Genomic DNA, 27958 nt, shown 5'->3' with positions numbered 1-27958 from the left:
TGTTTTTAATAGCTGATGTCTCATGGTACCTCAATGTGTTTTTAACGTATATTTACCTAATTACTAATGAAGTGAAGTATAGTTTCAGGTGCTTATTTGCTGTTGCTGTGTCATCTTTGATGAGGTGTCCAAATCATTTGTGCATTTAACATTGTGTTGTAATTAAGTTGTGCTGTGTGCTCAGTTACTTCAGTCATGTCCAACTCTTTGCAGCCCTATGGACTGTAGCCCTCCAGGTTCCTCTGTCCACAGGATTCTCCAGGCAAGAATACTGGAGTGGGTTGCCATGCCCTTCTCCAGGGGATCTTCCCAACCCAGGGATTGAACCAGGGTGTCTGGTTCAATCCCTGGAGGTGTCTTGTGTCTCCTGCATTGCAGGTAGATTCTTCACACTAACCTACTTGGGGAGCCCCAATTTAAGTTATGTGTGTATATGTATATTTTCCAGACACGTGATTTATAGATGTTTTCTCCTTGCAGTTTGTGTTATTCTCTGATCAGTGTCTTTCAAAGTCAAAAGTTAAGTTCGATGAAGTATAATTTATCAATTTGTTCTTTTATAGATTGCACTAAAATATCTGCTATGAAAAATATACTGATGGGATTAATGGTAGATTAGAGATTGAAGAAGAGAAGGGTATTAAATAGAAGATATACAGATAGAAAGTATAAATGAAACAGAAAAAATGAACAGAATATCAATGAGGTATGGGGCAGCCTCCAGCAACTGCTATACATGGAATCAGTGTGGGTGGGTTGGCACTCTGGCTGGTTGTTAGCGACACTGCTCCTGGCCCTGCTTGAACTCGGGAATTTTGCTTCTGATTGCATTTGTTGCTTCCTTTCTTGGTCCGGTGATTCCCTCACACACACCAGTCAGTCCTAAGCTACAGATCTTCACTTCCTCTTCCTTCCAGTTTCTGCCCCTCAGTCTCCAGCCATCTTGGCCTCCCAGAGCCATCCACTCAAGTCAGGACAGTACTGGCCTCTGCCTGAGTCTCTCCTCTGTGCTCTGCATCCTGAAAGTCCTCCAGACGGTAAGCTGGAACAGTCACAGAACTCAGTTCATCTCTTTCCTTTCTCATTAGGGGTCATGGCCCTTCATTGCACGATAGCCAATGTATTTAGAACTGTTTCACATATTTTGTATGGTTTTTTAGTTGCTTCAGGTGAAAGAGTAATTCTGATCCCTGTCACTTCATTTGGCCAGAATCATAAGTCTCACTAAATCCATTTTAAAGAGAGTGAAATGTGGAAACTCACCCTACAGATGTTAAGATTATAATGATAAGACTAATAGAGTACGACAATAGGAAAAGACAATCAGATCAATGCCCGTAAAAAGACCTATGCACGTGTGGGGATGTGGTATGTGATGTGGGGCTATCCACATACTGGAAAAGGATAGATTGTTTCTGCAGACCAGATTGGGGTACTGATATAAAATGTTGGATCCTTACCTCACACCATATACAAAGATGCCCTCTAGGCAACTAAAGACATAAACAGAAAAAGTAAAGTCATAAAGCCAGTTGAAAGAAATATTTTATGGAGACCACTTATGTATTATTTGGGTATGCAAGAATTGCTTTAGAACAAAAAAATACATACAACTTACAGGGGAAAAAGGATAGGTCTGATATCATCAAAATTAAGGTTATGTTTTCAACAAAGGACACTACTGACAATGTTAACAGTATCAGTTCAGTTCAGTCACTCAGTTGTGTCCGACTCTGCGACCGCATGAATCGCAGCACGCCAGGCCTCCCTGTCCTTCACCAACTCCCAGAGTTCACTCAGACTCACGTCCATCGAGTCAGTGATGCAGGAGAAAATATTTGTGACAGCTAAATGGTCAAAGGTATGTATCTAGAACTATGCTGTTCAGTATGGATATTTAAACTGAACACTTAATTAAAACTTATGATGCAATTTCTCAGTTACACTAGCCACAGTATCCACAATGACTGATAGCTACTGACTAGTGACCACTGTGATTGAATTGTGTTCCTCAAAAGAGTAAGTTGATACCCTAACTCCTGTTATCTGTGGATGTGCTCTGATTTGAAAATAGGAGTCTTTGGACTTCCTGGTGTCCAAATGGTTTTAACCATCCATTTTTAACCGTCCAGTGGTTAAAAATCCACGTGCCAATTCAGGGGACATGGGTTTGATCCCTGATCTGGGAAGATTCCATATGCCAAAGGACAGCTAAGCCTGTGGGTCACTACTAGTGAAGCTGGAGTGCCTTAGAGCCCCTGCTCTGCAACCAGAGAAGGCATTGCAATGAGAAGCCCATGGACCTAGCCCTGCTCACCACAACTAGAGAAAGCCCACATATAGCAACGGAAACCCAGCACAACAAAAAATGAACAACATTTTTTTAAAAAGGGTCTTTTGCAGATGGAATCAAATTATAACATTAAAGTGAGCAATAATACAGTGAATGGTATTGCTCTCTCTCAATAGTACAGTGAGACTTGCAAAAGGTTTCAGGTCTCTAGCCTCCAGAACCACGCCACGAGAGGACAAATTCCTGTTCTGATACACCCAGTTTGAGATTTTGTTGGGGCAGCCCCAGGACACTTAAGCACAGATAAAGCACATTTTCACAATTTCAGAAAGTCCTATTGGACAGTACTGGGTATTTGCAGAGCTCTTGAAAACCAAGGGGGAAAAGTCATAGTGATGGGAAGTTGTACAAGAACGTGAATGAGCAGTTCATCTGAGGGGAGACTCAAACAGCCAATAGGACTGGGAAGTGGTAGGCAGCCTCTCCAATGAGCAGAACAGACTCAAATCCAGTTCCTGCTGTAGCGCTGACAGATGAGCACGAGATAAAACACAAGAGTGGTGCAGAGCACTTGTGAGACATCAGTAAGTCAAAACTTCTCTGCATAGCCATTAAAAACAAGCTGATAATACTGGTGAAATTAGGTGTGCACACACCTAAGATCCACTTTCTCTCACCTAGAAAAGTCCTCACACAGGTCCCTGACGAGTATGGACAAGGGTTTTCATGGCGACACAGTGATCAGCATGGCAGCCACCCATGTTCCTCCAGGGGTGAGGACAAGTCAGCCTGAGGGACACACACTACAAATTGTACATCATGAACAGAAACAAAAATATTTGTGCATTCTGCAGCATGGATAAATCTCAAAGACATGGTGTAGAGATTAAAAAAAAAAAAATGAGCAGCACAAGATCAGAGTGGTTTCCAGGAGGGAAGGGAACAGGCATGGGGAGAATTTGCCAGACTGGAATCCTAATTGAGCAGAACAGAGACACCGGGGCAAAGGAAGGAGAGAGTGCAGATAAAAGTTGGGGAGGAAAAGAAAGGCAGGTCCCAGACATGTGAGGCCATGTAATTAACACACGGCTAACAGCAGAGCTGGGATGTTATAGACACCATCCCAGCCCACCCACTCCCCACTTAAGAGTGAGGGAAACCTGGCTTTGTTATATGTGACCAAGAGGACAAAGCAGTGACTGACTCACATTCAGACTCATAAGAGAAAAAAAGAGAGGGACTTCCCTGGTGGTCCAGTGGCTAAGACTGCATTCCCAATGCAAGGGGGCCTGAGTTTAATCCCTGGTCAGGGAACTAGATATCACATACTGTAACTAAAGATTCCACAGGTGGAAACTAAGACCCAGCACAGCCAAATATAAAAAAGGAAAAAGAAGTAGCATGCTGACATCCCTATAGATAGAGAAGACAAACCAGAAAGACATGCCCAAAAAACACAGACATTTTAACCAAATGTTTCATTGTAAGCCAAACAGGAAGAGGATAGAAGTTATGAAAGAACATATTTCCAGACCACTGGAAAAAATGGAGATTTGAAAACACAGCCAATACAAGGTAGAAATGAACTAGCATCTCTCAAGTGCGAAAGAAAGTGAAGTCGCTCAGTCGTGTCCGACTCTGCGACCCCATGGACTGTAGCCTACCAGGCTCCTTTGTCCATGGGATTTGCCAGGCAGGAGTGCTGGAGTGGGTTGCCATTTCCTTCTCCAGGGGATCTTCTCGACCCAGGGATTGAACCCGGGTCTCACGTTATAGGCAGATGCTTTACCATCTGAGCTGCATCTCTAAAAGAGAGGGAAATCGGGGGCCTTGAAAGAAGTCTGTGCCCATGGCCCCTGGGCTCCTGCCTTCAGGTCAGGTGCAGCCTGACCGCTCCCTGGAAGGGGGCTGCTACCTTCTCTCTCAGGTGGCTCAGCGAGGACACATTCCCAGTCCCTAAAAAGCTGCAGTGAGGCTGGAGGAGGCTCTGTCAGGGCCCAGGACTCTCTAGACTCTAAGCTGAAGTGGCCAAACTGCACATCCCCCAGGCCATGGTCTCCAGTGGCTCCCTGGCTGTCCCTCTGGACCAAATCCAACAGCCCAGACCACTGATCCTGATATCTCCAGGGAAACACTAGCCCCACACCCTGCCCCTGTGGAGGGATGTTTTGTCCACTGCACCCAATCCTGTCTGCACATTTTTGTGTCCCCTAGCTGATCAGCCCCCAGGAACATGAGGTCCTCACAGACCAGCACAGATGAAACCCATTTCTCCTAAGAGGACAGAGGCCAGAATAGCCAGTGGACCAACAGTGCAAGCAGGTGCCTGGGGGCCATGGAGAGGGGCCTGAGCACACAGGCAGGCAGGCAAGCAAGCAAGCATCTAGCCTACAGGTGTCATTGTCGGGACTCCAGAGCCAGCCACACAGGGCATTGGGCACGTGTTCACAGAATGACTGGATCCCTCCTGCTGGCTGAGTGGAACACAAGCTGTGGGGCAGGTTGGGGCACCAGAGGGCGTGCGTTTGGTAGCGGAATCTCAAGGACCCCAGAATTCTGAGCAGGATCAGGCTATGCATGCAGCCCTGGGGATCTCAGCCCAGATGCATGTCAGGTCATGGCATGGACAGTAACAGCACAGACACTTAACTCTTTGCCTGGCTGACCTTACATAAGCCTCCAAACAGGCCCCTAAGACTGGCCCTGTTTACACTTCACAGATGAGACAGAGGCATTGATGGCTGTGCGTGGTTCTTTAAAGGCCAGGCCAGGCCTACAGCCAGGCAACCCTTCAGTGTTTCAGAAGCAGAACAGTTCTTTCTGCCCCACAGCAGAAAAATCACAAGCGTAGGCAAGTTACCTTCAGGCACCAGTGAGGAGGGCAAAGTCCTGACCAAGGAACGGGCATCAGGACCCTACCTCCAGGGCACAGGGAAGATGCATGTCCCCCCACCAGCCTTGCATGAGTCAGAGAGGGTGGTGGGAAAAGGAGAGGGAGGCTCCTCCAGGACATGGTGGGGATGGATGACTGGGGACTCGGTAGGGCAGAAGTCTGAGTGTCCCTTGCACCCCCTGGGGAGGACTGAGGGGCTACTGGGGAAAAGCGCAGCTTCAGAGATGGCAAGGCTTCATAAGTGCTCTTCCTGAACATCAGCTCCAGGCTGTTTCCGGAGCCTGTGCTCCCACACCACAGTGCTGGGCTGGGCACAGGGCCTCTAAGAAGCCCCTGAACAGAGCCCTGCAAAGTCATCTCTGAAGCAGAAGCCTGCAGGTCAGGGCTGACCAGTCTGAAGAATCAGCTGGGAGGACAGACCTGAGGCTCTACCTGACATGAATTCAATCAGGGCCACAGACCAGATTGGGTGCAGAGCGAGGGAAGGATCCAGGGCAGACCTCCAACAATTTCATGGTGGCCCCAGCTCTGAAACCGGCCGCACACAGGAGCTGGAGGCTGGACCACCCGCCTGTGGAAGACACCTGAGCGCCCTCACAGGTGGCAGGGGGATGCAGAAGGCCCCCAGGAAGCCGGGATGAAGTAAAACCCCTCCTACTCCCAGGGCTGTCTAGACACTGTACTGCACCCCCACCCCCTGGTGGCAGGGATGAGTCACTCCTCAGAGCCTGGCCCGCCCACAGCTGTTTGCTCAGAAGGGTCACCACCAGCTGCAGAATCTCAAGGACACCCTAGCCTAGGTTGGGGAGGCCCAGGGTGGGGTGGGGGAAGGGCCAGAGGGGCCCTGCTTGCAACCTGTGCCCCCCACCCTAGCTCCAGCACCACATGGGGAGACCCAGTCCAGGGAGGGGGCTCTCCTGGAGGCGCCTAATTGCAGCTTGTCTTTGCTCAAGTAGATAGTCCCTGAGACTGGGCTCTTTCTAACCACAGCAGTGCTGCCCTGCCCCCACCCAACAGAGCAGGCAGGGAGATGCTTTCCCCTGCTCCCCGGGTGGACAGGCCAGCCAGGGACATGCTGCTTGTTCCTCCGCCACAAACTGCAAGGGCTGTGCCCCTGGCCTGTGCTGACCCCAGGTGATCTGGCAAAGGGTCCAGGGCCAGCCACTGGACTGATTGATGCTTGAGGAGCTAGGAAAAGGGGCTCAACTTTCCCCCTACCCCATCTCTCCCCTGTCACAAATAAGTACACAAAACAATGGTTTTGGTCTAAGAGTGATGGACATTTAGACACTGGCACCAGGCTCACACCTAGCCAGTGCCACACCAGGGGTGGGCAGAGCACGGGCAGAGAGGTAGGGAGTGAGCATTGCGAGGGCACCAGCCAGGCTACCGGTGTAGGGGTCACTGGTGGCTGCTGGGGTGAGCGGGGAGGAGTTAGCCACAGTGACTCCAGAAGTGCCAGGTCCAGAATGGCCAGAGTCAGGGGCTCACACAGAGCCCGGCGTTGTCATGTGGTTGGTGCCCACAGAGGGGCGAGGCCAGTCTTCAGTCCATGGTGAGAGGGTGGAGGGGCCCGGCAGGCAGCAGCATCTCCAGCAGCTCTAGGAAGGGGTGGACGGTACTGTCCGTCATGCTGTGGTTGAGGCTTGGGGTCCAGACCACAGTGGCAGGTCAAGCCGGGCAAGGCTGGCATCTGTGCTGTGCCCTCTGCACACAACACTGTTCTTTCAGACCAGTCCCATCTTCCCAGCCACCTGCCCCCAGTCACCAAGGAAAGTCCTCGCCAGAAACGCAAAAGGAAAGGGAAGGAACCCAGCCCAGGCAAAGCACCAGCTTCCCCCCAACATCAGGGACACTCACGCTGGATAAAACAGCTGAACGCTGGGCCGCCTGCTGAGCTAAGCCGTGGCTTCCAGCCTGTCGGATGCTCAAAGGAGGAAACGCCGCAGGACCCTGCTTCCCCAGGCCAATCACTCCTGCAAAGCTTGAAGGGAGGGTTCCCAGGGGTCTTTAGCCAGAAGCACACACAAGCTGCCAGCATCGGGGCCACAGATCCTTTCGGACAGTACTGGACGGGTGGCTGGCTCCCGCAATGGGCCCGAGATACTAAGGCACGAAGCTACCTAAACCCACCGGGGCGGGGAGGGGCGGGGAGAGGACAGGCTCCAAGGGCCCTTGAGTTGGTCAAGTACACAGTGACCAAGCCATGACGACAGCCTGGCTTTTTCCAACTCGGCACGGGCTGGAGGCGCAGGGTGACGGCCAGGGGCTGCCGATGGCTCTTCTGAAAAGGGGCTCCGTGGTCCACGGCCCCTCTGGAGAGCGAGGAGAGCCCTGGACACGGCTGGCACCTCTCCTCAGGCCCAAGGGCCAGTCCCGAACTGGAATCTGGGAGTCAGCTGCTCGGCTGGGAAGGTCGTCCGGTGACTCCAGGCCCTAGTAAGGGCCGGTGACCCATCCATCTCCAGAAGGCCCTGTGTGGAGGTCCTAAAGAGGGAGCAGGAGGGACGAGGGGAGAGCGGACCAAGGGCTCGGGCCTCCTGCGCCCTAGTCGGGCAAGTAGAGGCCAGGCGGGCAGGCGTCTCGCGCTTCAGGGCTGCCTGCGTAAGCCTGGGCGCCCGAAGGCCGGGTGCATGAGGTTCTCGGTGATGTAGGCCACGAGCAGGCAGATGACCACGAGCATAACGCAGATGGAACCACCCACCGCCGTCATGGCCACCACGATCTCCCTCATGCCGGCAGGCTCGGCGGCGAACTCCACACACTCGGCGGGTGCGGCGGGCTCCGGGGCGCCTGCCGGCTCGGCTCGCAGCGGCAGCGGCTGCAGGCAAAGGCGGTAGCGCACGCCGTCGTGCACATCGGGCAGCAGGTAGTCGCGGCAGGAGGCGCCGAGTAGCACGCGTTCGCATGGGAAGCGCGTGTAGGCGCCACGCCACGAGCAGTTGAGCGCGAAGGCGCGCACGCGGAGCGCCTCGGCCGGCCCCAGGCGCCACTGCAGCAACACGCTGCGGTTGCGCAGGACGCTGGCGCGCAGTGAGCGGCCGGCCGAGGCGTGCGCCGCGCAGCCGGGCGCCTGGCAGCGGAAGCCGCGCGCGGGGCTGCGGAAGCACAGGCGCCCGCCTCCCGCCTCGGGGCCCTCGGGCAGCACCTTGTAGGGACACCAGGGCGCGTCGGCCGCCGGCTCCCAGCCCGGCGGCGTCGGGGCGGCCGTGGCGCAGGACGGCGGCGCGCAGGCGGCCAGCAGCAGCAACAGCGGCGGGGCGCGCATCCTGCGGCTGGGCCGGGCGGCGACGGGGCGCGGGCTCGCGGGCGCACGGGCTCGGCCGGTGGGTCACGCGGGCCGCGCCACCGCTCCCCGCGCTCGCCCGGCGCGCCGCGCCCTCCGCCGCCGCCCGCTCCGACCCGCCCCCGCGCCCCGTGCGCGCTTGGACCCGGCGCGGCGGCGGAGGCGGGGCCGCCCCACGTCCCGCCCCCCTTAACCCTCGCTGGGCTGCAGCCACCTGGAGATCGGATCGCGAAGGAGAGGGGCGGCCGCGCGAGTGGGGCGGGGGCCGGCTGTGGCCAGCTGTGTCGAGGCCGCTGTGCCTGTTGGCCTCTCGCCGTGTGAGCTCCCCTCGGAGCCCTGCCAGGCATTTCTGGGGCTTTTCCGTGGCTTTGGGGAACTGGGGTCTCAAGTTGTGGCCCACGGGGGCAGCTCCGCGACTCTCCTTGGCCATGCCCGGCGAGGACGCGGTGTGCCACTGGGTAGGGAGAACCAGAGGCCTGGAGCGCGCGCAGCTTCACACCGCCGCATCCCAGACCCACGGTGGCAACCGGCAAAGAAAGGGTCCCACATGCCCTAACTTGGAAGGGGTGAGGATGGAAACGCCCCCTCACCCCCACCCCTGGCTTCTGCTCCTTGAGAGGTGGACTACACCGACCTGGGAGAGGCGCCATCTAGAAGAGGCTTCCTCATCTGAAAACTATTCATTCTGCACCAAAGAGGCAGCTACAGGGTGGACCACTCTAATCTTTCCCTCAGCTCCGCAGATAGGGCCCTGGGGCAGCCCTCTGGATCTCCTAGAAGAGAGCAGGACTGCACAAAGGCAACAACCCTCCACAAGCCCACCCGATGCAGCGGGCGGACCTCACTACCCCGGGAAGGAAGGGCACACACCTTCCCCTACTCCTGTTTTCAGCATGAGACCGGACCCGCCCATGTCGTCGGGATGCCTCTCCAGGGCCAGGGGGCGCCTAGCCAAGCCTGCCTGACCTGACTGGATGTGAAGGAGGAGAGCCTCACGTGCAGGGAGCACAGCTCTGAGCAGCAAGGGGGAGGGGTCCCTGGCCACTGTCCCGTGGACCCTGGTCTCCCCGCAGCCCCTTTCAGGTGCTGCTCTCAGCTGAGAACAGAGAGGAGGGATGAGGTGGTCTTCAGCACTCACTGAGTCCTTGCTCCCCATGCACCCGCCCATGGAGCATCCTACTTCCACCCCCCTCACCACTTCCTGGTCATCCCTCGGAATTCTGTGTCTGCGCTGGATAACAAGACCTCAACCGAAGCCTGAAGCCAGGGGTTAGTGGCCCCCTACCCAGGCCCAACACTCCTGCCCCTCAACACCAGGGCTCTCTGGCTCCTTCAGATCCCGAGCAGGGTCTCCCCAGGTCTCTACACCTGCTGGGGTAGGGTTGGGGTGAGGGTTTAGAGAGATGCACCCTGGCCCTGCCTCTGGCTTCTGCTCTCTCTGCAGGTGGGGATGGGGCTGGGGCTGGGTTCAGCTGCTTGCCCAGCATCATGGGGGGACTCAGGAGCTCCCTCAGGAAGGCAGAAAGTTACAGTGACCCAGGGATCCCCGTGTCCTCACCCTCAGCTTCCTGGGGCCTGGACCAACTTGCTCACACCGGGTTTCCAGTGGGAGCTAAGGCTGCTGCAACCGCTCTGCCCGAGGGGTTAGTTGTCAGAGGGGGCCATGCTCTATGGTGGTCCAGGTCTCCACTATCAGGTCCTCTGGGCCAGAGAGCAGCCAGGTAACCATTTCACCTGCCCACGCCTGAGACAGCTGGAAACAGGACTGTTCAGAGCTTTTGCAGCTGATCGGGGGTGTGGGGAGAAGTCCAGTTAGATCCAACCTCGGATGTCCCTGGGGAGCCTGGTGCCCATGCCCTGAGCTTGTTCTGTGGTTGGGGGCTCACACACCAATGCTGAGCTTCCTGGTCTGGCAGCTCCTGGCTGGAGGGATGGACCAGGGTTGGGGTTGCGGGATCTGCTGTTTCCCCATCTGGGCTTGACTCTGCAGAGCATGTCTGGGCAAAGAGCAGATGTTGGGGGGGGGCATGTTCTGCTCATCCTATCCAGGGTATGTGGAGCTGCTGCAGGCTTGGGCCAGGGGCAAGTGTGACAAAGTCCTGCTTCCCAGTGGAGGGTTCTGGGCTGGTAAAGCAAACAAACTCCCCAGAGATCCACCTTTCACCTCACATCAGCCCCCACACCCACCTCTGCAGCTGTCCCTGCCAGTGGCCAGCAGGGTTGCCATCTCTAGTTCTGCAAAGTCCCAGTCCTAGGGCTCATCTCTGCAGAGGGGCTGGAACCCCCTCTGTCACCAGCCACAGCCTGTGAGGAATGTAGGTGAATTCTGGGTCCCTTCTCCTAGCCCCACAGAGATGGACCCTCTCAGATCCTGGATCCACCAGCTCTGAGATCCCCTCACCAGAGCCCCTGCCTGACAGCCCCCAACCTAGAATCAGGAGCTCATGGAGTTTGCAGGAGCAGCTGGAGCTTCTGTCATTCCTTCCCCTCTAAGGGAAGGAGAGGAGAAGTCAAGGTCAGCACCCACTGCCCTCATGTAGTCAAGTGTGGCACCGGTGGCCTCTCTCCCACCAGAAAGGGCAAATGGGCAAGACTGCAAAGACCAGAGGGCCCGCCTTTAACCAACTGTCCACCCATCATAATTGCTCCCTCCCAACAGAGAGACCCTAATTTGGCTGGAACCAGCTTCCTGGGCATTCCCACTGGAGACCAGAGGACAGGGCCTGGGCTATGCAGACATGGAGGCTGGCTGCTGGGCACAGGGAACAGGGGAGGGTCAGCAGACAGGAATTAGCACGTGAACTGAAACCAAACCCAACACCCCCACCCCCACCATGTCTTGGACAGGTAGCACCTGCCTCCCCCACGTTTGTTCTGCCTTCCAGTGCCAGTGGCTCCACTTTCCTTTCAGGGGCCTCCATTCTCCACTCTCAGGCTGTGGGCCTTTAGGTGGGTTCACCCACCTTACCCAGGGGTTGGCAGAGCACCCAACCTGGGCAGTCAGACCGTCCGCCTGGCCTGAAGGCCTTTGCCGAAGCTGACAGAAAGTGTGGTTGCTCCCCTGGCCAGGATAGACATTCAGCTGCTGGGGAATGAGCAGACATTGGGGAAGAGCTGGTCTGTGGATGAAGCCACCCCCAGAGAGAGGCAAGAAACCTACCAGAGTATTTGCACCAGGTGTCTGGACAATTTTTTTTTTTAAGTCTTTACTGAATTTGTTACAGCATTGCTTCTGTTTTACGTTTTGGTTTTTTGGCCCTGAGACATCCCTAGCCAGGGATCGAACCTGCACCCTCTGCACTGGAAGGTGAAGTCTTAACCCCTTGACCACCAGGAAAATCCCTTGCACCAGGTGTCTGGATCCAACTTATCTGAAGCAAGCCCACCCCTGGACTTCACAGTCACAGAGGCCAGGAAACCCCTCTTGTGTAAATACTAGAACACCAGTTTTCTGACCATTGCAACTGAGTTCCGCAAATGCGTGGCCTGCAGGCCCTGCTGACCTCCCTAACTTGACCTCCCACCCTCCACCCTGACCCCTTCTCTTTCCAAGAACCCTAGGTCACTCCTGCCTAACACCCCCTCCCTGAACATATGAGCATCTTCCCTCAGCCCTACTTGCCCCTACCCTGGCTGGGATTCGGGGGCCTCAGACAGCAGGGTGGGCAGCCTGGCCCGCTGTCCCTTGGCTCCAGCTGTGAGCTGTGGACACAGACTGAGCAGGGCGCTGAGCTGCCTACGAGGGGCCAGCAAGGCAAGGGGGAGGCCATGGCCCGTGACTGTGAGCAAGAGCACGGGAAAGAGGAAGCCGTTTCTGGGCAAGGAAAACATGGCTTCTCAGATCCCCTGCTGGGAGATCCAGCTGGGGCTGGCCCTAAGGACGTGGCAGGCAGGGAGGGAAGGCCTCCATCCAGCCCCCACAGGTCCCGCTCAGGCACACTCCCCTGTCTGAAGCTCCTCTTTCCAGTAGTCAGTATATTTGGTGGCTCAGATGGTAAAGAATCTACCTGCAGTACAGGAGACCCAGGTTCAATCTCTGTGTCGGGAAGATCCCTTGCAGAAGGGACTGTCAGCCCATTCCAGTATTCTTGTCTGGGGATCCCAGGGACAGAGGAGCCTGGCGGGCTGTAGTCCATGGGGTCATAAACAGTCGGACACGACTAAGCAACTAACACTTTCACTTTCACCAGCTGTGTGGTTATTTCCTGGATGTTCTTTTTAAATCCACTTAGAGGAGACTTGATAGCATGACCACAAATAAAATAAAAGTCAGTGTCCGACGGTCTTGGCTTCCTGCTTGGAGGCATCACACTGACCATCTAAGGGTGACCTCAGAAGCCTCCACGGCCTTCATTCTCTCCACATGCCGCCTGCCCCCTCAGATCCCTGGAGGCTGCTGGTCACCCACGGTGTCCCTGTGGTCCCTGCCCCTACTCGGGAAGGGGCGTCCAGGGGAGCCCACCCAGCTCACACCTCATGTCGGGGCCGATCTCCAGGACCTGTGGGAAATGCTTCCGCCCAGCGGTGGTGGTGGTGGGGTGGTTGACCAGCCTGGAGCAACCACAGGGGCTTCCAGGAAACCTCTTGGGGGGACTTCTAGACAGGGTGGCCCCTTGTACCCCATCAGGGTCCTGAAAGAGCAGCTGGCGTGGGGCCCCTCAGACACTGAGCACAGAGGGTCATGGGATGAGCAGGTGACCAAGCTGTTTGAGTTGTCCAAGCAAGAGAGGGTCAGGGTGGCAACTGCCCTCCTGGGCCTCTGTTCAAGGGAACCACCCTCTCCACAGCCTTGGCACCCCGGGCTGGGTCCTCTTCCTGGGACCAGCCTCTGTTCATGCCCCAAAAGACCACAGAACGACTGCTCCTGCAGGGTGGGGTGGGGACCTGACATCCAAGGAAGGGGGCCTTTTTTGGGGGTGCAGTGCTCTCCTCTCAGCAGATCTGGGCTCTGAGAAAGTTGTTAAGCCCAGGTTGGCCTCTGTGGGGCCATATTTCTCATGATGTGGCCAGCCACCCTCCTCCCCTGTAGGACCCAAAGGTGCCTCCGCCACTGGCCGGACAGCCTGGGCTTCTGTGCAGCCTTTGGGGCCCCCCAGCAGCCCATCCTCAGCTGGTGACCTGAGGGAGACAACCCACACCTTGTGGGGAGGGAGAGTGAAGGGGACACTAGAGAGAGGACCCCCACACACCACCACTGGGGTGTGTCAAGAGCCTCTGCACAACTCACTGCCCCCTTTGCAGCAAGGTGGCTGCGGTGGTCCCGGCACCCCCCACCCATCCAGCACCCAGCCCTGGCACCCACCTAGCCTCTGCACCCAGCCCCAGATGTCTTCCTACCCAGAGCCCCTGCTTCTCTGCTCCCTGAGGACAGAGATGAGCTGGGAGGCTGCAAACATGTCCCCAGGGCGGTGTGGCAGTGGACTGGTGCCTGTTTTCTCACCTGCAGAGGCGGGGGGTAAGTTCTGGCCTCCAGGAGGCCCTACCAGGGAGCTGGCCCGCAAGACTTGGAGCTTGGAATGGCCGGCTTCTCCGGGCCTCCAACGATTCTATCAGAGGACAGCACATCGTGGACTATTGGGGCAGACCCGGTTCCTGGGCTCTCAGGACATGCATGATGGGACCTGGCCTGGGACCTGGCTCCCTTCTCTCCCTAGAGTAGACAAACAGAGAGCCGGCAGTACGCGGGGCAGCAGTTGGACCCAAGCTTGCCTGATCATGAGCTTGGAAACTGGCAGAGAGGCAGAACTGAGGCTCTGGGTTCCATGAGCCTGGGATGTGGGGCAGGTCCCACCCAGGGGTCTTCTCTTTGGAGGGACCCACAGAGCTCCAGTGGGTCCCTCCTCCCAGAACAGATCAGCACAGGCATCAGCAATACGGCAGTTTTTGCTGAAAGCGCACTGAATTGAGCAAAAAGAGGTGTTGAACAGAGTGGAGAGGGCCTCCAATGAGGAGGCCCGTGTGTGAAGTCACTCAGGTTCCCTTTGGCCTGTTTCTGCTTTTGTACAGAGACCCGCTTGGAGCCCATTGTGGCCGGGGCCCCCAGGGAGGCTGACGAGGGCTGAGCCTCACTGGTCAGCCTGGGCTCAGGGCATCAGCAGATCTGCTGGCCCTGATCAGCCTGGACACTTTACTGGCTTGAAACTATTCAGATGTCCTAGGAAGTTGTCCATCTTGTTTATGTTTCCAGACTCATCAGCATGAAAACTCTCACAGTGTTCTTGCTCCCGCAAGAGATGAATTATGTTCTTTTTCATTCCTAACATAAAAGAAAGGTACCACTCACCATGTATGGCATGTGTTTAGAAAGGGTCTGCTCTGCCCTTCACTAATCTCAGCAAGTGTGAGCTCTGTAGGCCCCTATTTCTGGAATGTTAACCAGGGAGATCCAGCCTCTGACCAGCTTAATTCCCAGCTGCTGGGGCAGGGGTAAGGGGAGAGAGGCTTAAAAGGGCAGTGGGAGGGAGGCTCAGCCGCCCCTGACCTGCTGCATCCTTAAAATTTCTGATTCTGAGGACATTCATGGCCCTCCTCTCCAGTCAGTGTGGTGAACGGGGAGAGACTTCTGTTCTTCTGATGCTGTAAAGCTGCACCCAATCCCTGGCTGCCTGCAGGTGGCACAAAGGCACCTCCACGGCACCTGGACTTTGAAGAGTGGACCCATGTCCCCCCAGATTCAGCCTCCTGAATTGGGGCTTTGCCCTGATAACACTGAGCTGACGTCTCTCAGTGTGATGAGTCAGCCTGGTTTCTGTGGGCGTCCATGTCGCTACTCCATGGCCAGGAATGAAAGGGCAACAGTGCAACCCTCAACCTCATCTTTAAATTCTTGCAAACTAGATCTCGGCTTCAAGTGTGGCTTTAGCCACAGGTGCGTATGTGAATAGAGGGCGATCTTCTTGCTTTTGATGAGTATTTGTGTGTGTTAGTCGCTCAGTCGTGTCCAACTCTTTGTGACCCCATGGACTGTAGCCCACCAGGCTCCTCTGTCTGTGAAATTCTCCAGGCAAGAATACTGGAATGGGTAGCCATTGCCTTCTCCAGGGGATCTTCCTGACCCAGGGATCAGACTCAGGTCTCCTGCATTGCAGGTGGATTCTTTACGTTTGCCACTAGGGAAGCACTTTTGATGAGTATATGAATCTCATATTAGGAGAAGCAGAAGAGATTGATTCAAAATTAAAGTCAAGGAAACAACGAGGCGAATCATGCTTGAAGAATATAACATTACTCTGCTCCAAAGTGTCTCCAACAAGAAATTACCAACGAAGTGAGAAATTCCTGGGAATGTGAAACAGTTTTTTAGGCATCTGAAACATTTACTCATATTGTTTATTTTACTGCTGCATGGTTGATTTACGGTATTAGTTTCAGGTGTACAATACAGTGATTCAACATTTTAATGGATTATACTCCATTTAAAGTGATTACAAAACAATGGCTATATTTTCCTGTGCTGTACAGTAAATCCCTGTTGCTTATCTATTTTTATACACAGTAGTTTGTATCTGTTAATCCTATACTCCTGTCTTGCCCCTTTCCCTCCCTTCTCTCCACTGGTAGCCATTAGTTTGTTCTCATATATGTGAGTCTGATTCTGTTTAAATGCATTCGCTAGTTTGTTCTATTTTGAAGTTTCCATGTACAGGGAATTCCCTGGTGGTCCAGTGGTTAGGACTTAGTGCTTTCACTGCGGGGACCCAGGTTCAATTCCTGGTTGGAGAATTAAGATCCTGCAAACTTCACGGCCAAAAAAAGGCATCACATATAAGTAATAACATGTGGTATTTGTCTTTTCCTATCTGACTGATTTCACTAAGCATAGTAATCTCTATGTCTATCCACATTGTTGTAAATTGCAGAATTTCAGTCTTTTTATGTCTGAGTAATATTCCATTGAGTATATATACACCACATTTTCTTTTAAAAATATTTATTTACTTGACTGTGCCAGATCTTGGTTGCGGCGTGCAATCTCTTAGCTGTAGCATGTGGTATCTAGTTCCCTGAACAGGGATCAAACCCAGACCCCCTGCATTGGGAACTCCGAGTCTTAATCACTGGACCACCAGGAAAGTCCTCAGTATACCACATCTTTATCCTTTCATCTGTTGTTTTTTTCCCGACAAAAGGTCTTTCGTATTTCACTAAGCCAAAGCACTAGTGCAGAAACACTGACACAAAGAGAAAAATCATTTCCCACTAAAACTCATCCAGCTTTTCAGACAGTAGTGATGTTCTCAGAGTGATACAGTAAGATGCAAGTGACCTTGAGACAGCATAAATCTGTGCCACCTCCCATGGGGGCGCCTTATAGACCCAGCCTGGTTCTTCTCCAATGTCTTCTCTTGTAGTTGTACCTGATTTTATTACCAGTGTTCATTTAAATCCATTGAGGAATGGGAAAATCCTGCTTTTGCTTCTTGTCCTGGAATTACATGATCCTGAAAGTCTTGTGAGAAGACCTGGCAAGGAGTAAATTCAACCCTGAAAGGATATGGCAGAGAAGAGACAAGATCCATTCATCTGTTGTTGGCCACAGGTTCAAAACACTTATTCATATGATTTTGATCATGCTTATGTCAAATGAAAACAAACACTGTGGAATTGTTTTTATTTTTTAAAAAAGAAATAGAGTAAGTCATCTATTATTTCTTATGGGCAACTCTGCAATTTCTTAGTGAAACCAGAAGAAAGCTCTGGAATTCCTTCTTTTCCTTTTGTGCAAAAAGTTATGCCAAATCTCACAGTTTTGTTGGTTTCCTTAGAGTCAAAAGTCTGTTTCCTTTCATACTAATAAGTTCAGATGTTTTCTTGGAAGTGTCATGATTAGGATTAATCCTCCAGGACACATTTCTGGGTCAGCTAGCTGGGCTGTCCTGTTCATTCTGTGTCCCAAGTTCCTTCCTCTGTAAACCTGCAGCCCGAGTAGCCAGCCGTCTTCACAGGCAGAATCTACTCACTTGACATGTAGTTATTTTAAAGTGCTAGGCCCCCACCAGGCTGGGAGAAATGGGAATGAATATAGAATTCTGCCCTCTTAATAAGCAGTGTCCTCAGCCTCATCCCCTACCCTGACCAGCAGCTGACGTCACATTCTGCTTGGGTCCACTCCTCCCTGCCTGTCCCCTTCTCCTGCCCCCTCCTCCAACAGCATATCCTGGGGCTCAGCCCCTCTTATGGTCCCCCTTTAAAAAAATTATTTGCTTATTATTTTTGGCTACCCTGGGTCTTCGTTGCTGCCTGAGGGCTCCCTGTTGCAGAGAGCTGGGGTTACTATTCCTTGGGGGCGCCGGCTTCAGTAGTTGTGTCTCGCAGGATTTGTTGCTCCACTGCATGTGGGATATTCCAGGACCAGGGATTGAGCCCGTGTCCCCGGCATTGGCAGGTGGATTCTTAACCACTGGACCACCAGTGAAGCCCTAGGGTTTTGATTTCATTGCATTTGGGTTTGCTATTTCCCTCCTGTTCTTTCTCTCACTTTGGCCATACATTTAAAAGGAAGCTTTCTGTGTTTCATACAGATTTTCGATCCTTTCAATGAGAAGGACTTTCCAGTGATTAAAAACACCTCGTTGCTGAAAATGGGGCTCCTCCTTCCTAATCGTTGATTTATCTTTGGCTACAAACGCTCTTAAAAAAAAAAAAGTGTATTGGATGAACCAGCTGCCTATTCCCCAGCCCCAGGCCCCGCCGTGGTCCGAGGCTCCAGTTTCCCGCACAGGCAGCTTCGAGGGCTGGAGAGGGGGTGTTGCCCCGACCCCGTGCTCAGAGAGGCAGCCTAGTAACTGCTTCCCACTCTGGCCTGAGGGTACACGTGGAGGCTGTGAGGCAGCGCACATGGATGAAGGACCAGCCTTGCGTTCAGCTTCTGAGTCACCAGCAACTCCGGGCATCGCGGGGAGAGTTGCCTCCACGTGCACCTGCAGGAAGCCGCACCTCCGGGAGTCGCCAGCAGGAGGAGCGCGGCTGCGGCCCGTCGGGGTAGGCAGCACCGCCACCTGCTGGCCGCGCGGTGAACGGAGGCTGCGCGGGCCCTGCGTTCCCAGCGTCCCGGGGGCGACAGGGTTCTTCCTTAAGAAAGTACCTGAAAAAAAAAAGAAAAAGAAAGTACCTGGACTTTCCCCGGGAAGTCTGAGCCGCCCTGTGCCAGGAGTCCACAGAGTGTCGTCCTCTGTTCCGCCCTCGGCTGCTCCACCCTGTTCTAGCTTCGGGTCTGAAGACGCTCTACCCTCTGTAAGGCTAGGACCCCTTCGGGACTTTCATTGTCCAGAAGTATTCTGGGTGTTCTTGCTTTTTAAAATTTATTTTATTCAAGTATAGTTGATTCACAATGTTGTAGTTGATTTTACAATGTTGTAGTTGATTTACAGTGTTGTGTTAATTTATTTCTTCTTTTTTGGGAGTAGAGGGGGAGGCCTCTCAATGCGGCACTGTGAGATCTTAGTTCCGCAGCCAGGGATTGATCCTGTGTCCCCTGCATTGGAAGCATGGAGTCTTAACCAGTAGACCATCAGGGAAGTCCCTGTTCTTGCTTTTTAATGTATTAATTTTATCTACCTTTTGAAAAGGTTATTGAGGTATGATTTTTAAAGTGAAATGCTTCCATTTCTAGAGTACAGTCGGATAAGTCAACAAATGTATAGCCGAAAAATCCCAGCCGCCCCTCCCTGCCCATCCACTCACTGGAGTCTTGCCTGTTTCTGGATTCTGCTGTCCACCCCCTTGCATGTCAGGCTTGTTCTCTCAGCATAAGGAGGTCCAGATCCTTCCAGGGTGCTACTCCTTTCAGCAGTTCACTGCCTTGTACCCCCATGCAGCACCCAACCCACCACTCAGCTTGTGCTTCCTTCCCTGCTGGTGGACGCCAGGCGGGATTTGCCCTGGTGGATGAGCTGCTACCAGCAAGCATGCTCAGGGCTGTGTGTTTCTGTGCTTCCAGTTAGCTTAACTGAAGACCTGGGTGCAGTGGAGTTTAGGGGACATGGGGTATGGATTATGACTGACACTGTCAGATCTGCCAACTCACTTTCCTAAGTGGCTCTTGTATAGTTTACATATTTTATATTTCTACCAGCAAGGTGTGAAACCTCCAGTTGCTCCACCTCCTAGTTAACACTAGGGATTTCTGGTCTTTTTAATGTGTGTTTATTTCTTTGGCTGTGCTGGGTCTTAGTTGTGGCGCACAGGATCTTTGTTACATCATGTGGGATCCTTACTTGTGGCATTCGAACTCTTAGTTGGGGCACCCAAACTCTTAGTTGCTGCAACATGTGGGATCTAGTTTCCTGCCCATGGATTGAACTAGGGGCCCATGCCCTGGGAGAACTGGACCGCCAGGGAAGTCCCTATTTTGGTCTTTTTAAAGCTAGCAATTATACTCCAGTAAAAAGAATAAGAGAAAAATAAAGATAGTGAGTGGGTAGTGATGCCCCATTGTGTGTGTCCTGGTTTTTATTTGGAAAATAATTTAGGATCTCAGAAAAGTTGAGAAATTAGTATACAGAGTTCCCATATACCCTCCACCCAGGTTCTCCAGGGCTTTACCTTCAATGCAAGAGACACGGGTTCAACGCTGGGTTAGGAAGTTTCCCTGGAGAAGAAAATGGCAACCCACTCCAGTATTCTTGCCTGGAAACTCCATGGACAGAGGGGCCTGGCGGGCTGCAGTCCACAGGGTTGCAAAGAGTGGGACACAACTGAGCAACCGAACACTACCGCCGAGTTCTCCTGATGCTCACAACTAACCCAGCCTTACGAGATTCTGAAAAGCAGGCAGCTGCCTTGAGCACAGCACTGGTCACTACAAGACTTACTCAGGTGTGGGTGGCTTTCCCACAACACCCTTTGCCCCAGACCCACATGGCCTTTGGTCGTCATGGCTCCTGTGTCCATTCCAATCAGTCCTGGATATTCAGGGTTTGCCTGTTGCCCATAACCTTGACACTTCTGAAGTTTATTTTGTTGATTGCCCCTTAACTTGGACATGTCTAATGTTTTCTCCAGATTACAATGAGCTCATACATTTTAGCAAGAAGTGCTGTGTCCTTGGGGATCGTAACAGGGATAACACAGCATCCGTCTGTCTCTTGGCCAGCAACGTTCACATTGATATCATGGTAAGGTGGATTTCTCTTCGGTAAAGTCACTATAATCAATAAATATCCAGTAGGAAGCTACTTAGAGACTCTGACAACATCGTCTTTCTCATCATACATCCTCATCACTAATTTCAGCGTCTACCTATGGGCCTTGTCTATAGTTCTCACTGTTGTGGAGCCCCTTACCAAGATCACAGGTGTGAGGCTTTGTACCAAGGTCACAAGCGTGGAGCTCTGCACCAAGGTCATTTCCAGAACTGACTGAACCCCAGAACAACCGTTGCCATGAGTCCCCTGGGTCTAAACCAGCCAGTTCTCAAGCCCCATGTTAGGTAAAAATACCCGCCCTAACTGTTAGGTAGGTAGAATAGGAAAAAGGAGTCCAAAATGGTGGTGGCTAAAAAACGAAGAAGGGAAAAGCCCATGAAAATAGAACAAAGGAATTTCCGAGGACCGGAGTGAGGACCTCAGATAAAACAAACAGCACTCCAGGCTAGCCCAATTTACATAGGGCAGACTCAGGAGGAGACAAATGTATAAAAGGAAGAAGCCTAGAAGGATTGGGGGCTTCTCTTCTATTCACATCTTCCAAGTCAGCCCGCCCTCACACCTCAAGGATATATTTTCCTTTGTTTTCTAAATAAAACTAAGCTGTAACATGGAGCTGTAACACTGGTCTGTCTGAGGAAATTACATGGGGCTGTAACACAGGTCCATCCGTCGCTTCAAATTTTTGCTGCGGTGAGACAGAACTGAGGAAATTACAATATTGCCCCAACACTAACCAATCACCTAATGCCAGCCTTCCAGCAGGAATGTTCTCTGTCTTGAGACTATAAAAATGGGCGCTCCCTGTTCTGTCAGGGGGTCGGCCTGCTGTACTTGAAGTGCCCTCATTATCTCCACTCTTTGTTCTGAATAAACTCACTCCTTTCTGAAGTACTCTGTGTCTGGAAGTTCTTTTCCACCCTGAGCTCAGACCAGGACAGCTGTGCTGTTTGTCTAGTGGTGTTCTCTTTTTCTTTCATTCCTTCTATATTTATTAGAGTTTTCCAGGTAAGGGCTTCCCTGGTGGCTCATATGGTAAAGAATCCGCCTGCAATGCAGGAGACCTGGCTTCAGCCCCTGGGTTGGGAAGATCCCCTGGAGAAGGAAATGGCTACCCACTCCAATATTCTTGCCTGGAGAATTCCACGGACAGAGGAGCCTGGCAGTCTACAGTCCCTGCGGTGGCCAAAGAGTCAAACCTGACAGAAACTTTACTTCACTTCACTTCACTTCCAGGTAAGGAAGAGCTGTGTCTTCTTCCCCACTAACTTGTTTATTCCTTATAACAATATAGAATCTTACACATTTAATTTGTTCTATGAGTTATAGTCCTTATTTTATCATTATTTATTGTATTGCTCAGATTGAGCTTTGGCCTTTGGGAACTATCTCAGTTGGCGCCTATGTCCTTTCAACAGACTTCCATTATTTATTTTTAATTTAGGTGAAATTCACACAACATAAAATTAGCTGTTTTCATGTGTATCATTCAGTGGCATTTCTCTCATTCACCATAATTTGCTACTGGTTACCACCAGTAACTAGTTCCTATACCACCAGTAACTAGTTCCTATACCACCAGTAACTAGTTCCCAAATGTTGTCACTCCAAAAGGAGACCCCACAGCCGTTAGCATTTTCCAATCACTCTCCCTCTTGGTCCCTGGATTTATCTGTTCTAGATATTTCATTTCTTTTCTTTTTTTTTTTTTTAGATATTTCATTTCATGTAAACAGGATCATCAGTGTGTGATATTGCATGTCTGGTTCTTTCACTGAGACTGCTGTGTTAGAGGTTCCTCCTGTAGCCTGTGTCAGGCTGCATCCCTCTGTGGCTGAGTAACACTTCTTGGATGGAGGGATCATGCTCTGTTTATCCTTCATCCTCTGATAGGTATTTGGGTTGCTGCCACCTTTTGGTTCTTGCGAGTAGTGTTGCTGTGAAACAAGTGTGTGTTTGGGTGCCCATTTTCAACTGAGTATTTACCTAGGAGTGGAACTGCTGGTCATTCTATGTTTAAGTGTTTACCACATCAACTGCACCATATTGCGTTCCCACCAGCAATGTACGAGGGTGCCGATTTCGTCAACTCCTCACCAACACTTGTTATTATTTCTTTTTAAAAAGTATACTTATCCTAGTAGGTATGAAGTGCTGCCTAAATAACTTTGTTTATTATTTATTAATTTATGATTTTTGGCTGCCTTGGGTCTTTGTTGTTGCAAATGGGCTTTCTCTAGTAGCAGCGAATGACAACTCCTCTCTAGTTGCAGAGTGTAGGCTTCTCCTTGAGGTGGCATCTCTTGGTGTGGAGCATGGGCTCATCAGTTTTGGCACAGGGACTTAGTTGCCCCTTGGCATGCGGGATCTCATTTCTGGGTCCAGGGATTGAACCCATGTCCCCTGCATTGGCAGGCAGATTCTTAGCCACTGGACCACAAGGGAAGTCTGTGTATTTCTGTAATTACTAATGATGTTGAAAATCTTTTCACATGCTTCTGGCCACCTGTATGTCTTCTTTGGGAAATTGTCTTTGTAGTCTAGTCCTCTATCCATTTTTTAGTTGGGTTGTTTATCTTTCTGTTAGGTAAGAGATCTGTATGTATTCTGAATATTAGACCCTTAGAAATGTGATTTGTAAATATTTCCTCCCATTCTGTGGGTCATCTCTTCACTTTTTGGATAACATCCTTTAATGCACAAAAGCATTTAATTTTGATGAAATTAAATTTACTTTATTTTTTCTTTTATTGACCATTCTTTTGGTATCATATTTAAGAATGAACTGTCAAATTCAAGTCATAGGGACTTCCTTGATGGTCCGGTGGTTAAGAATCCATCTGCCAATGCAGGGGACACAGGTTTAGTCCCTGGTCAGGGAAGATACTGCATGCCACAGAGCAACTAAAACCATGAGCCACAACTCCTGAATCTGCATGCTGCAACTACTGAAGCCCATGTGCCTAGAGCCCATGCTCTGCAACAAGAGTAAACACTGCAATGAAAAGCCTGTGGACTGCAATGGAGAGTAGCTCCTGCTCAAAACTAGAGAAAGCCTGCCTGCAGCAACAAAGACCCAGCACAGCCAAAAATAAAATAAATCAATCCTCTAAAAAATTTCAAGGTCATATACACACACTGCTATATTTTAAATAGTTAACCAATAAGGACCAACTGTACAGCAAAGGGAACTCTCCTCAGTATTATGTAATGATCTAAATGGTAAAAGAACTTGAAAAAGAATAAGATACGTGTTTAGGTATAACTAAATCACTTTGCTGTACATATGAAACTAACAACATTGTTAATCAACTGTCAGTTCAGTTCAGTTCAGTTCAGTCGCTTAGTTGTGTTCGACTCTTTGTGACCCCATGAATCGCAGCACGCCAGGCCTCCCTGTCCATCACCAACTCCCGGAGTTCACTCAAACTCACGTCCATCGAGTCAATGATGCCATCCAGCCACCTCATCCTCTGTCGTCCCCTTCTTCTCCTGTCCCCAATCCCTCCCTGCATCAGGGTCTTTTCCAGTGAGTCAACTCTTCACATGAGGTGGCCAAAGTACTGGAGTTTCAGCTTTAGCATCTTTCCTTCCAAAGAACACTCAGGACTGATCTCCTTTAGAATGGACTGGTTGGATCTCCTTGCAGTCCAAGGGACTCTCAAGAGTCTTCTCCAACACCACAGTTCAAAAGCATCAGTTCTTCGGCACTCAACTTTATAGTGCTAGGTCTTACATTTAGGCCATTAGTCAATTCTAATTTTTGTAGGTGGTGGGAAGTGAAGGTACAGCTTCATTCTTTTGCATGTGGCTAGCCAGTTGTCTGGCTTCTCAGGTGCCTCATAAAGAATCTGCACCAAGCAGGAGATGTGGGTTCAATCCCTGAGTAGGGAAGATACTCAGGAGAAGGAAATGGAAACCCACTCCAGTATTCTTGCCTGGGAAATCCCATGGATAAAGGAACCGGGTGAGCTACAGTCAATGGGGTCACAAAGAGTTGGACACAACTTAGTGACTAAACAACAACAGCCAGTTGCCCAGCATCATTTGTAGAAGAGGAAGTTTTTTCTGCATTGAATGGTCCTAGAACCCTTGGTGAAAACCAATTTACTATAGCTATATGTTATTTCCACTTGGTCCTACCCCATTCATCTCTGTTATCTGTCCTATGCTGTTTTGATCATATTAACTTTGTAAGTTTTGAGATAAGTATATCTTCCAACTGAAAAAGACATATTGTTTTGGCTATTCAGAGGCCCTTGCAATTACATGTGAATTTTAGGATCAATTTTTCCATTTATGCAAACAAAGAAAAAAAGGATATAGGAATCTTAATAGGGATCCCAGTGAATCTATGGACAGTTTTGGAGAGGTACTGCTCCCTTTCCAAAGCTTCTCAGGTGGCGCTAGTGGTAAAGAACCTGCCTGCCAGTGCAGAAGACATAAGAGACTCAGGTTCAAATTCTGGGTTTGGAAGATCCCCTGGAGGAGGGCATGGCAACCCACTCCAGTATTCTTGCCTGGAGAATCCCATGGACGGAGGAGCCTGGTGGGCTACAGTCCATGGGGTAGCACAGAGTCAGACATAACTGAGCGACTGAGCATGAACACCCCTATACCAATATTGTCTTTCAATCCACAAATGTAGGATGGATGTCTTTGCATTTATTTTGATCTTCTTTAATTTCTTTCAGCAATCATGTGTAGTTTCTGATGTCCTTTACTTCCGCGGTTGAATTGGTTCATAGGTATTTTATTCTTTTGAATGCTGCTATAAGTGGACCTTTTCAGATTGTTCATCGTGATTGTATAGAAATATAACCCATTTTATGTGTTGATTTTGTGTTCTGAAATTTTGTTAAATATGCTTATTAGCTGTAGTAGTTATGGGAGAATTATTTATGACTTTTCTATGTATGAGATCAAGTCACCTGTGAACACTGATAGTTTTACTTCTGCCTTTCCAATTTGGTCGCCGTTTTTTCTTTCTTTCTTTTCTTTATTCTTTTAATTGCTTTGGTGAGAACTTCCAATACAATATTGGACAGAAGTGGTGAGAGGGCAGTTTATGTGTTTGTATTCATGTTTTAAGTTTTACCACAAAGAACAAGGAAAGGACATCCAAAAGTCCACAAGCCATTCAGAAAAGTTGGACAATTATTAGAAAAGAGACAGAAAAAGGAAAAATTCTCTGTTTTATCATGGGACAGAGAAAAATGTGTCATTGTAACTTTTATTAAATATGAATATCTGTTTAATCCTATTTATTTATGTTCTCTTTTATATATGTCTTACATTTATGTATATTAAGAATACAAAATATTATTATACAGATTTTTAATATAAAAAGTTAAAATAATAGACAAGATAAATTAATATATCAAGAATAAAAAATCATAAAATATTGTTATGTTTAACACACATTTTTGTTTAATTAGTCCTACTATTAATTACTACTAGTGCCATGTTAATTAGTCATTGCTATTCTGTTTTAAAATAGCATTTATGAGAATTGCCTGGTGGTCTAGTGTTTAGGATGCCCCATTAAGATCCCACAAGTCTGGAGAAGGAAATGGCAATCCACTCCAGCACTCTTGCCTGGAAAATACCATGGACGGAGGACCCTGGTAGGCTACAGTCCATGGGGTCACAAAGAGTCAGACACGACTGAGTGACTTCACTTCACTTCACTTCCCTGCCACACAGTTGTGTAACTGGTACCTGCTCTCAGGTCAAAGCTATGAGAAAAAGGAGGAAATTTTTTTAAAAAGCAAGAGACTCACCTCTATATGGCTCATTTCTCAAAGTTTTGACTTCTCCTCACCATCTTTTGTTTAATTTCTAGATTTAGTTGCTTTCCATGTTGTGTTCAGAGTTGTAATTCATAAGAGAGAGGCTACAGTGGGCTATTCCACCTCGGAAAGAACTAGAAGCCTCACTTTTATTAATTTGTGAGTTATTTATTAAAAATAAAAGTGTTCTGGCTTGTTCAACCTAATATCGAGTTCATTCTGGAGTCTCTTGTATAATGTCTTCTTTCAGATATTAAAGCAGATAGGATAATATTCCTTGAAATGTGATGGTTGGGGTGTTACATAGAAAGGTTGAGAACCACTTTCTGACAACCTATAATTCATCTTCAGTTAGTTATGGCCACGCTGTTAGCCAAAGGTCAGCAGAAACACATTCAACTGGCCACCTCACTAGGGCTTGGGCCAGTGCTGATTTTTTTTAAACGCTATTTTCAACGGGTTTAGCCTGTTAATTAATTAAAGAATTAACTTTTTCTTGTGTCTTCTCCTGTTTTATGTATCTTAAGCCCTATTAGATTGCACTGTATGTATGCCCAGGGATATCAAGCAATTCTTAAAATAAATGAACAAAAATAATTAAAAAAAAAAAAAAGATCCCACAAGTCTTACACTGCGGCCTAAATAAATAAAATTAGCATTCATGTAACTGAGAAGTAAATGATGTCGATCAATATATAGTTTAAAAAACTCTTGTTTCTCATATTTTTATGTTAAGGTAACAATAGGTATTATACTGTATTATATAATTGTTTATTATGTACTTGGTACATATGTTGTTTTGTTTTGTTTTCTCTTTTGGATTTTAGTTCCCCAACCAGGGTTTGAACCCACACTTGGTAGTGAATGTAAGTAGTCCTAACCACTGGACCACCAGGGAAATCCCTATGTGCTGTTTTAGGTATTGCGCATGGTAGGAAACGTCACAGGGCTGGGTCCCTGGTTGGACAGCGAGAGGCTGGTCCTGGAGGTGGGAGCGAGCCTCAGGCACCACCCGGAGCAGAGGTCTCAGGAGGTATGCTTCTCTCTGGCCCGAGTGTGGCCGTGTAGGAGCCCTGAGAGAGTATCCAGGAAAGAGGATAGGAGGTGTCACCAGGGGACCCCACAAAGCTTGGGACAGACAGCAGCGCCCACAAGCAGAGACTGTGTCCCTCCTACCCCAGGGTGCCCGCCCCTCCCTGGAGGCAGGGTTCACTTCCCACTTCCACCTCCTCTTCTGCTTCTAGAAGGAACCTTCCCAGGCTTCACATGGGGGAGAAAGGGAACTGTCTCAGAGGAAACAGAAAAGATGGTCAACTCCAGGGGGTGGAGAATTCTTCAACCCCCTGAGCCTCTGGAGGTGTCCCAGGTGGTGAGCCCAGCCCACCAGTATCTGAGAACAGAGTCCCCAACCTCCTTTGTCTTTGAGTAGCTCCACCTGAAGCTGATCCATGTCCTCACTTTCCCAGCAGGTGGGCCAAGAAGTCCTGGCCAGGGGGATGTTGGCCATGGAGACTGCCCTCCTCCTTCTCCATGCTCAGCTCACAAGTG

General features: G+C 50.3%; 1 protein-coding gene across 2 annotated transcripts; it reads right to left on the bottom strand.

Annotated features, from left to right (window-relative positions):
* Positions 1–6445: 6445 nt before the first annotated feature.
* FNDC10 (fibronectin type III domain containing 10) lies at positions 6446–8630 on the bottom strand. 2 transcript variants are annotated; one of them, XM_069545907.1, is made up of 2 exons: positions 7047–8630; positions 6446–6787 (listed from the first exon to the last, which is right to left on the bottom strand). In XM_069545907.1, exon 1 carries the CDS (start codon positions 8452–8454, stop codon positions 7777–7779), a length of 678 nt encoding a protein of 225 aa, XP_069402008.1. In that variant the 5' UTR covers positions 8455–8630; the 3' UTR covers positions 6446–6787; positions 7047–7776. The 2 variants fall into 2 exon arrangements, with proteins under 2 accessions (XP_069402008.1, XP_069402009.1); XM_069545908.1 differs by having other exon boundaries at positions 6446–6893; positions 7047–8596.
* Positions 8631–27958: the final 19328 nt, after the last annotated feature.

The sequence above is a fragment of the Ovis canadensis genome, chromosome 12, assembly GCF_042477335.2.
Source record: "Ovis canadensis isolate MfBH-ARS-UI-01 breed Bighorn chromosome 12, ARS-UI_OviCan_v2, whole genome shotgun sequence".
Classification (NCBI taxonomy): Eukaryota; Metazoa; Chordata; class Mammalia; order Artiodactyla; family Bovidae; genus Ovis; species Ovis canadensis.
This window is presented reverse-complemented; position numbering and strand designations above follow the sequence as displayed.

Coding starts and splice junctions, on each gene's coding strand:
- FNDC10 (XM_069545907.1), bottom strand. CDS start 8,454: ATGCGCGCCCCGCCGCTGTTGCTGCTGCTGGCCGCCTGCGCGCCGCCG.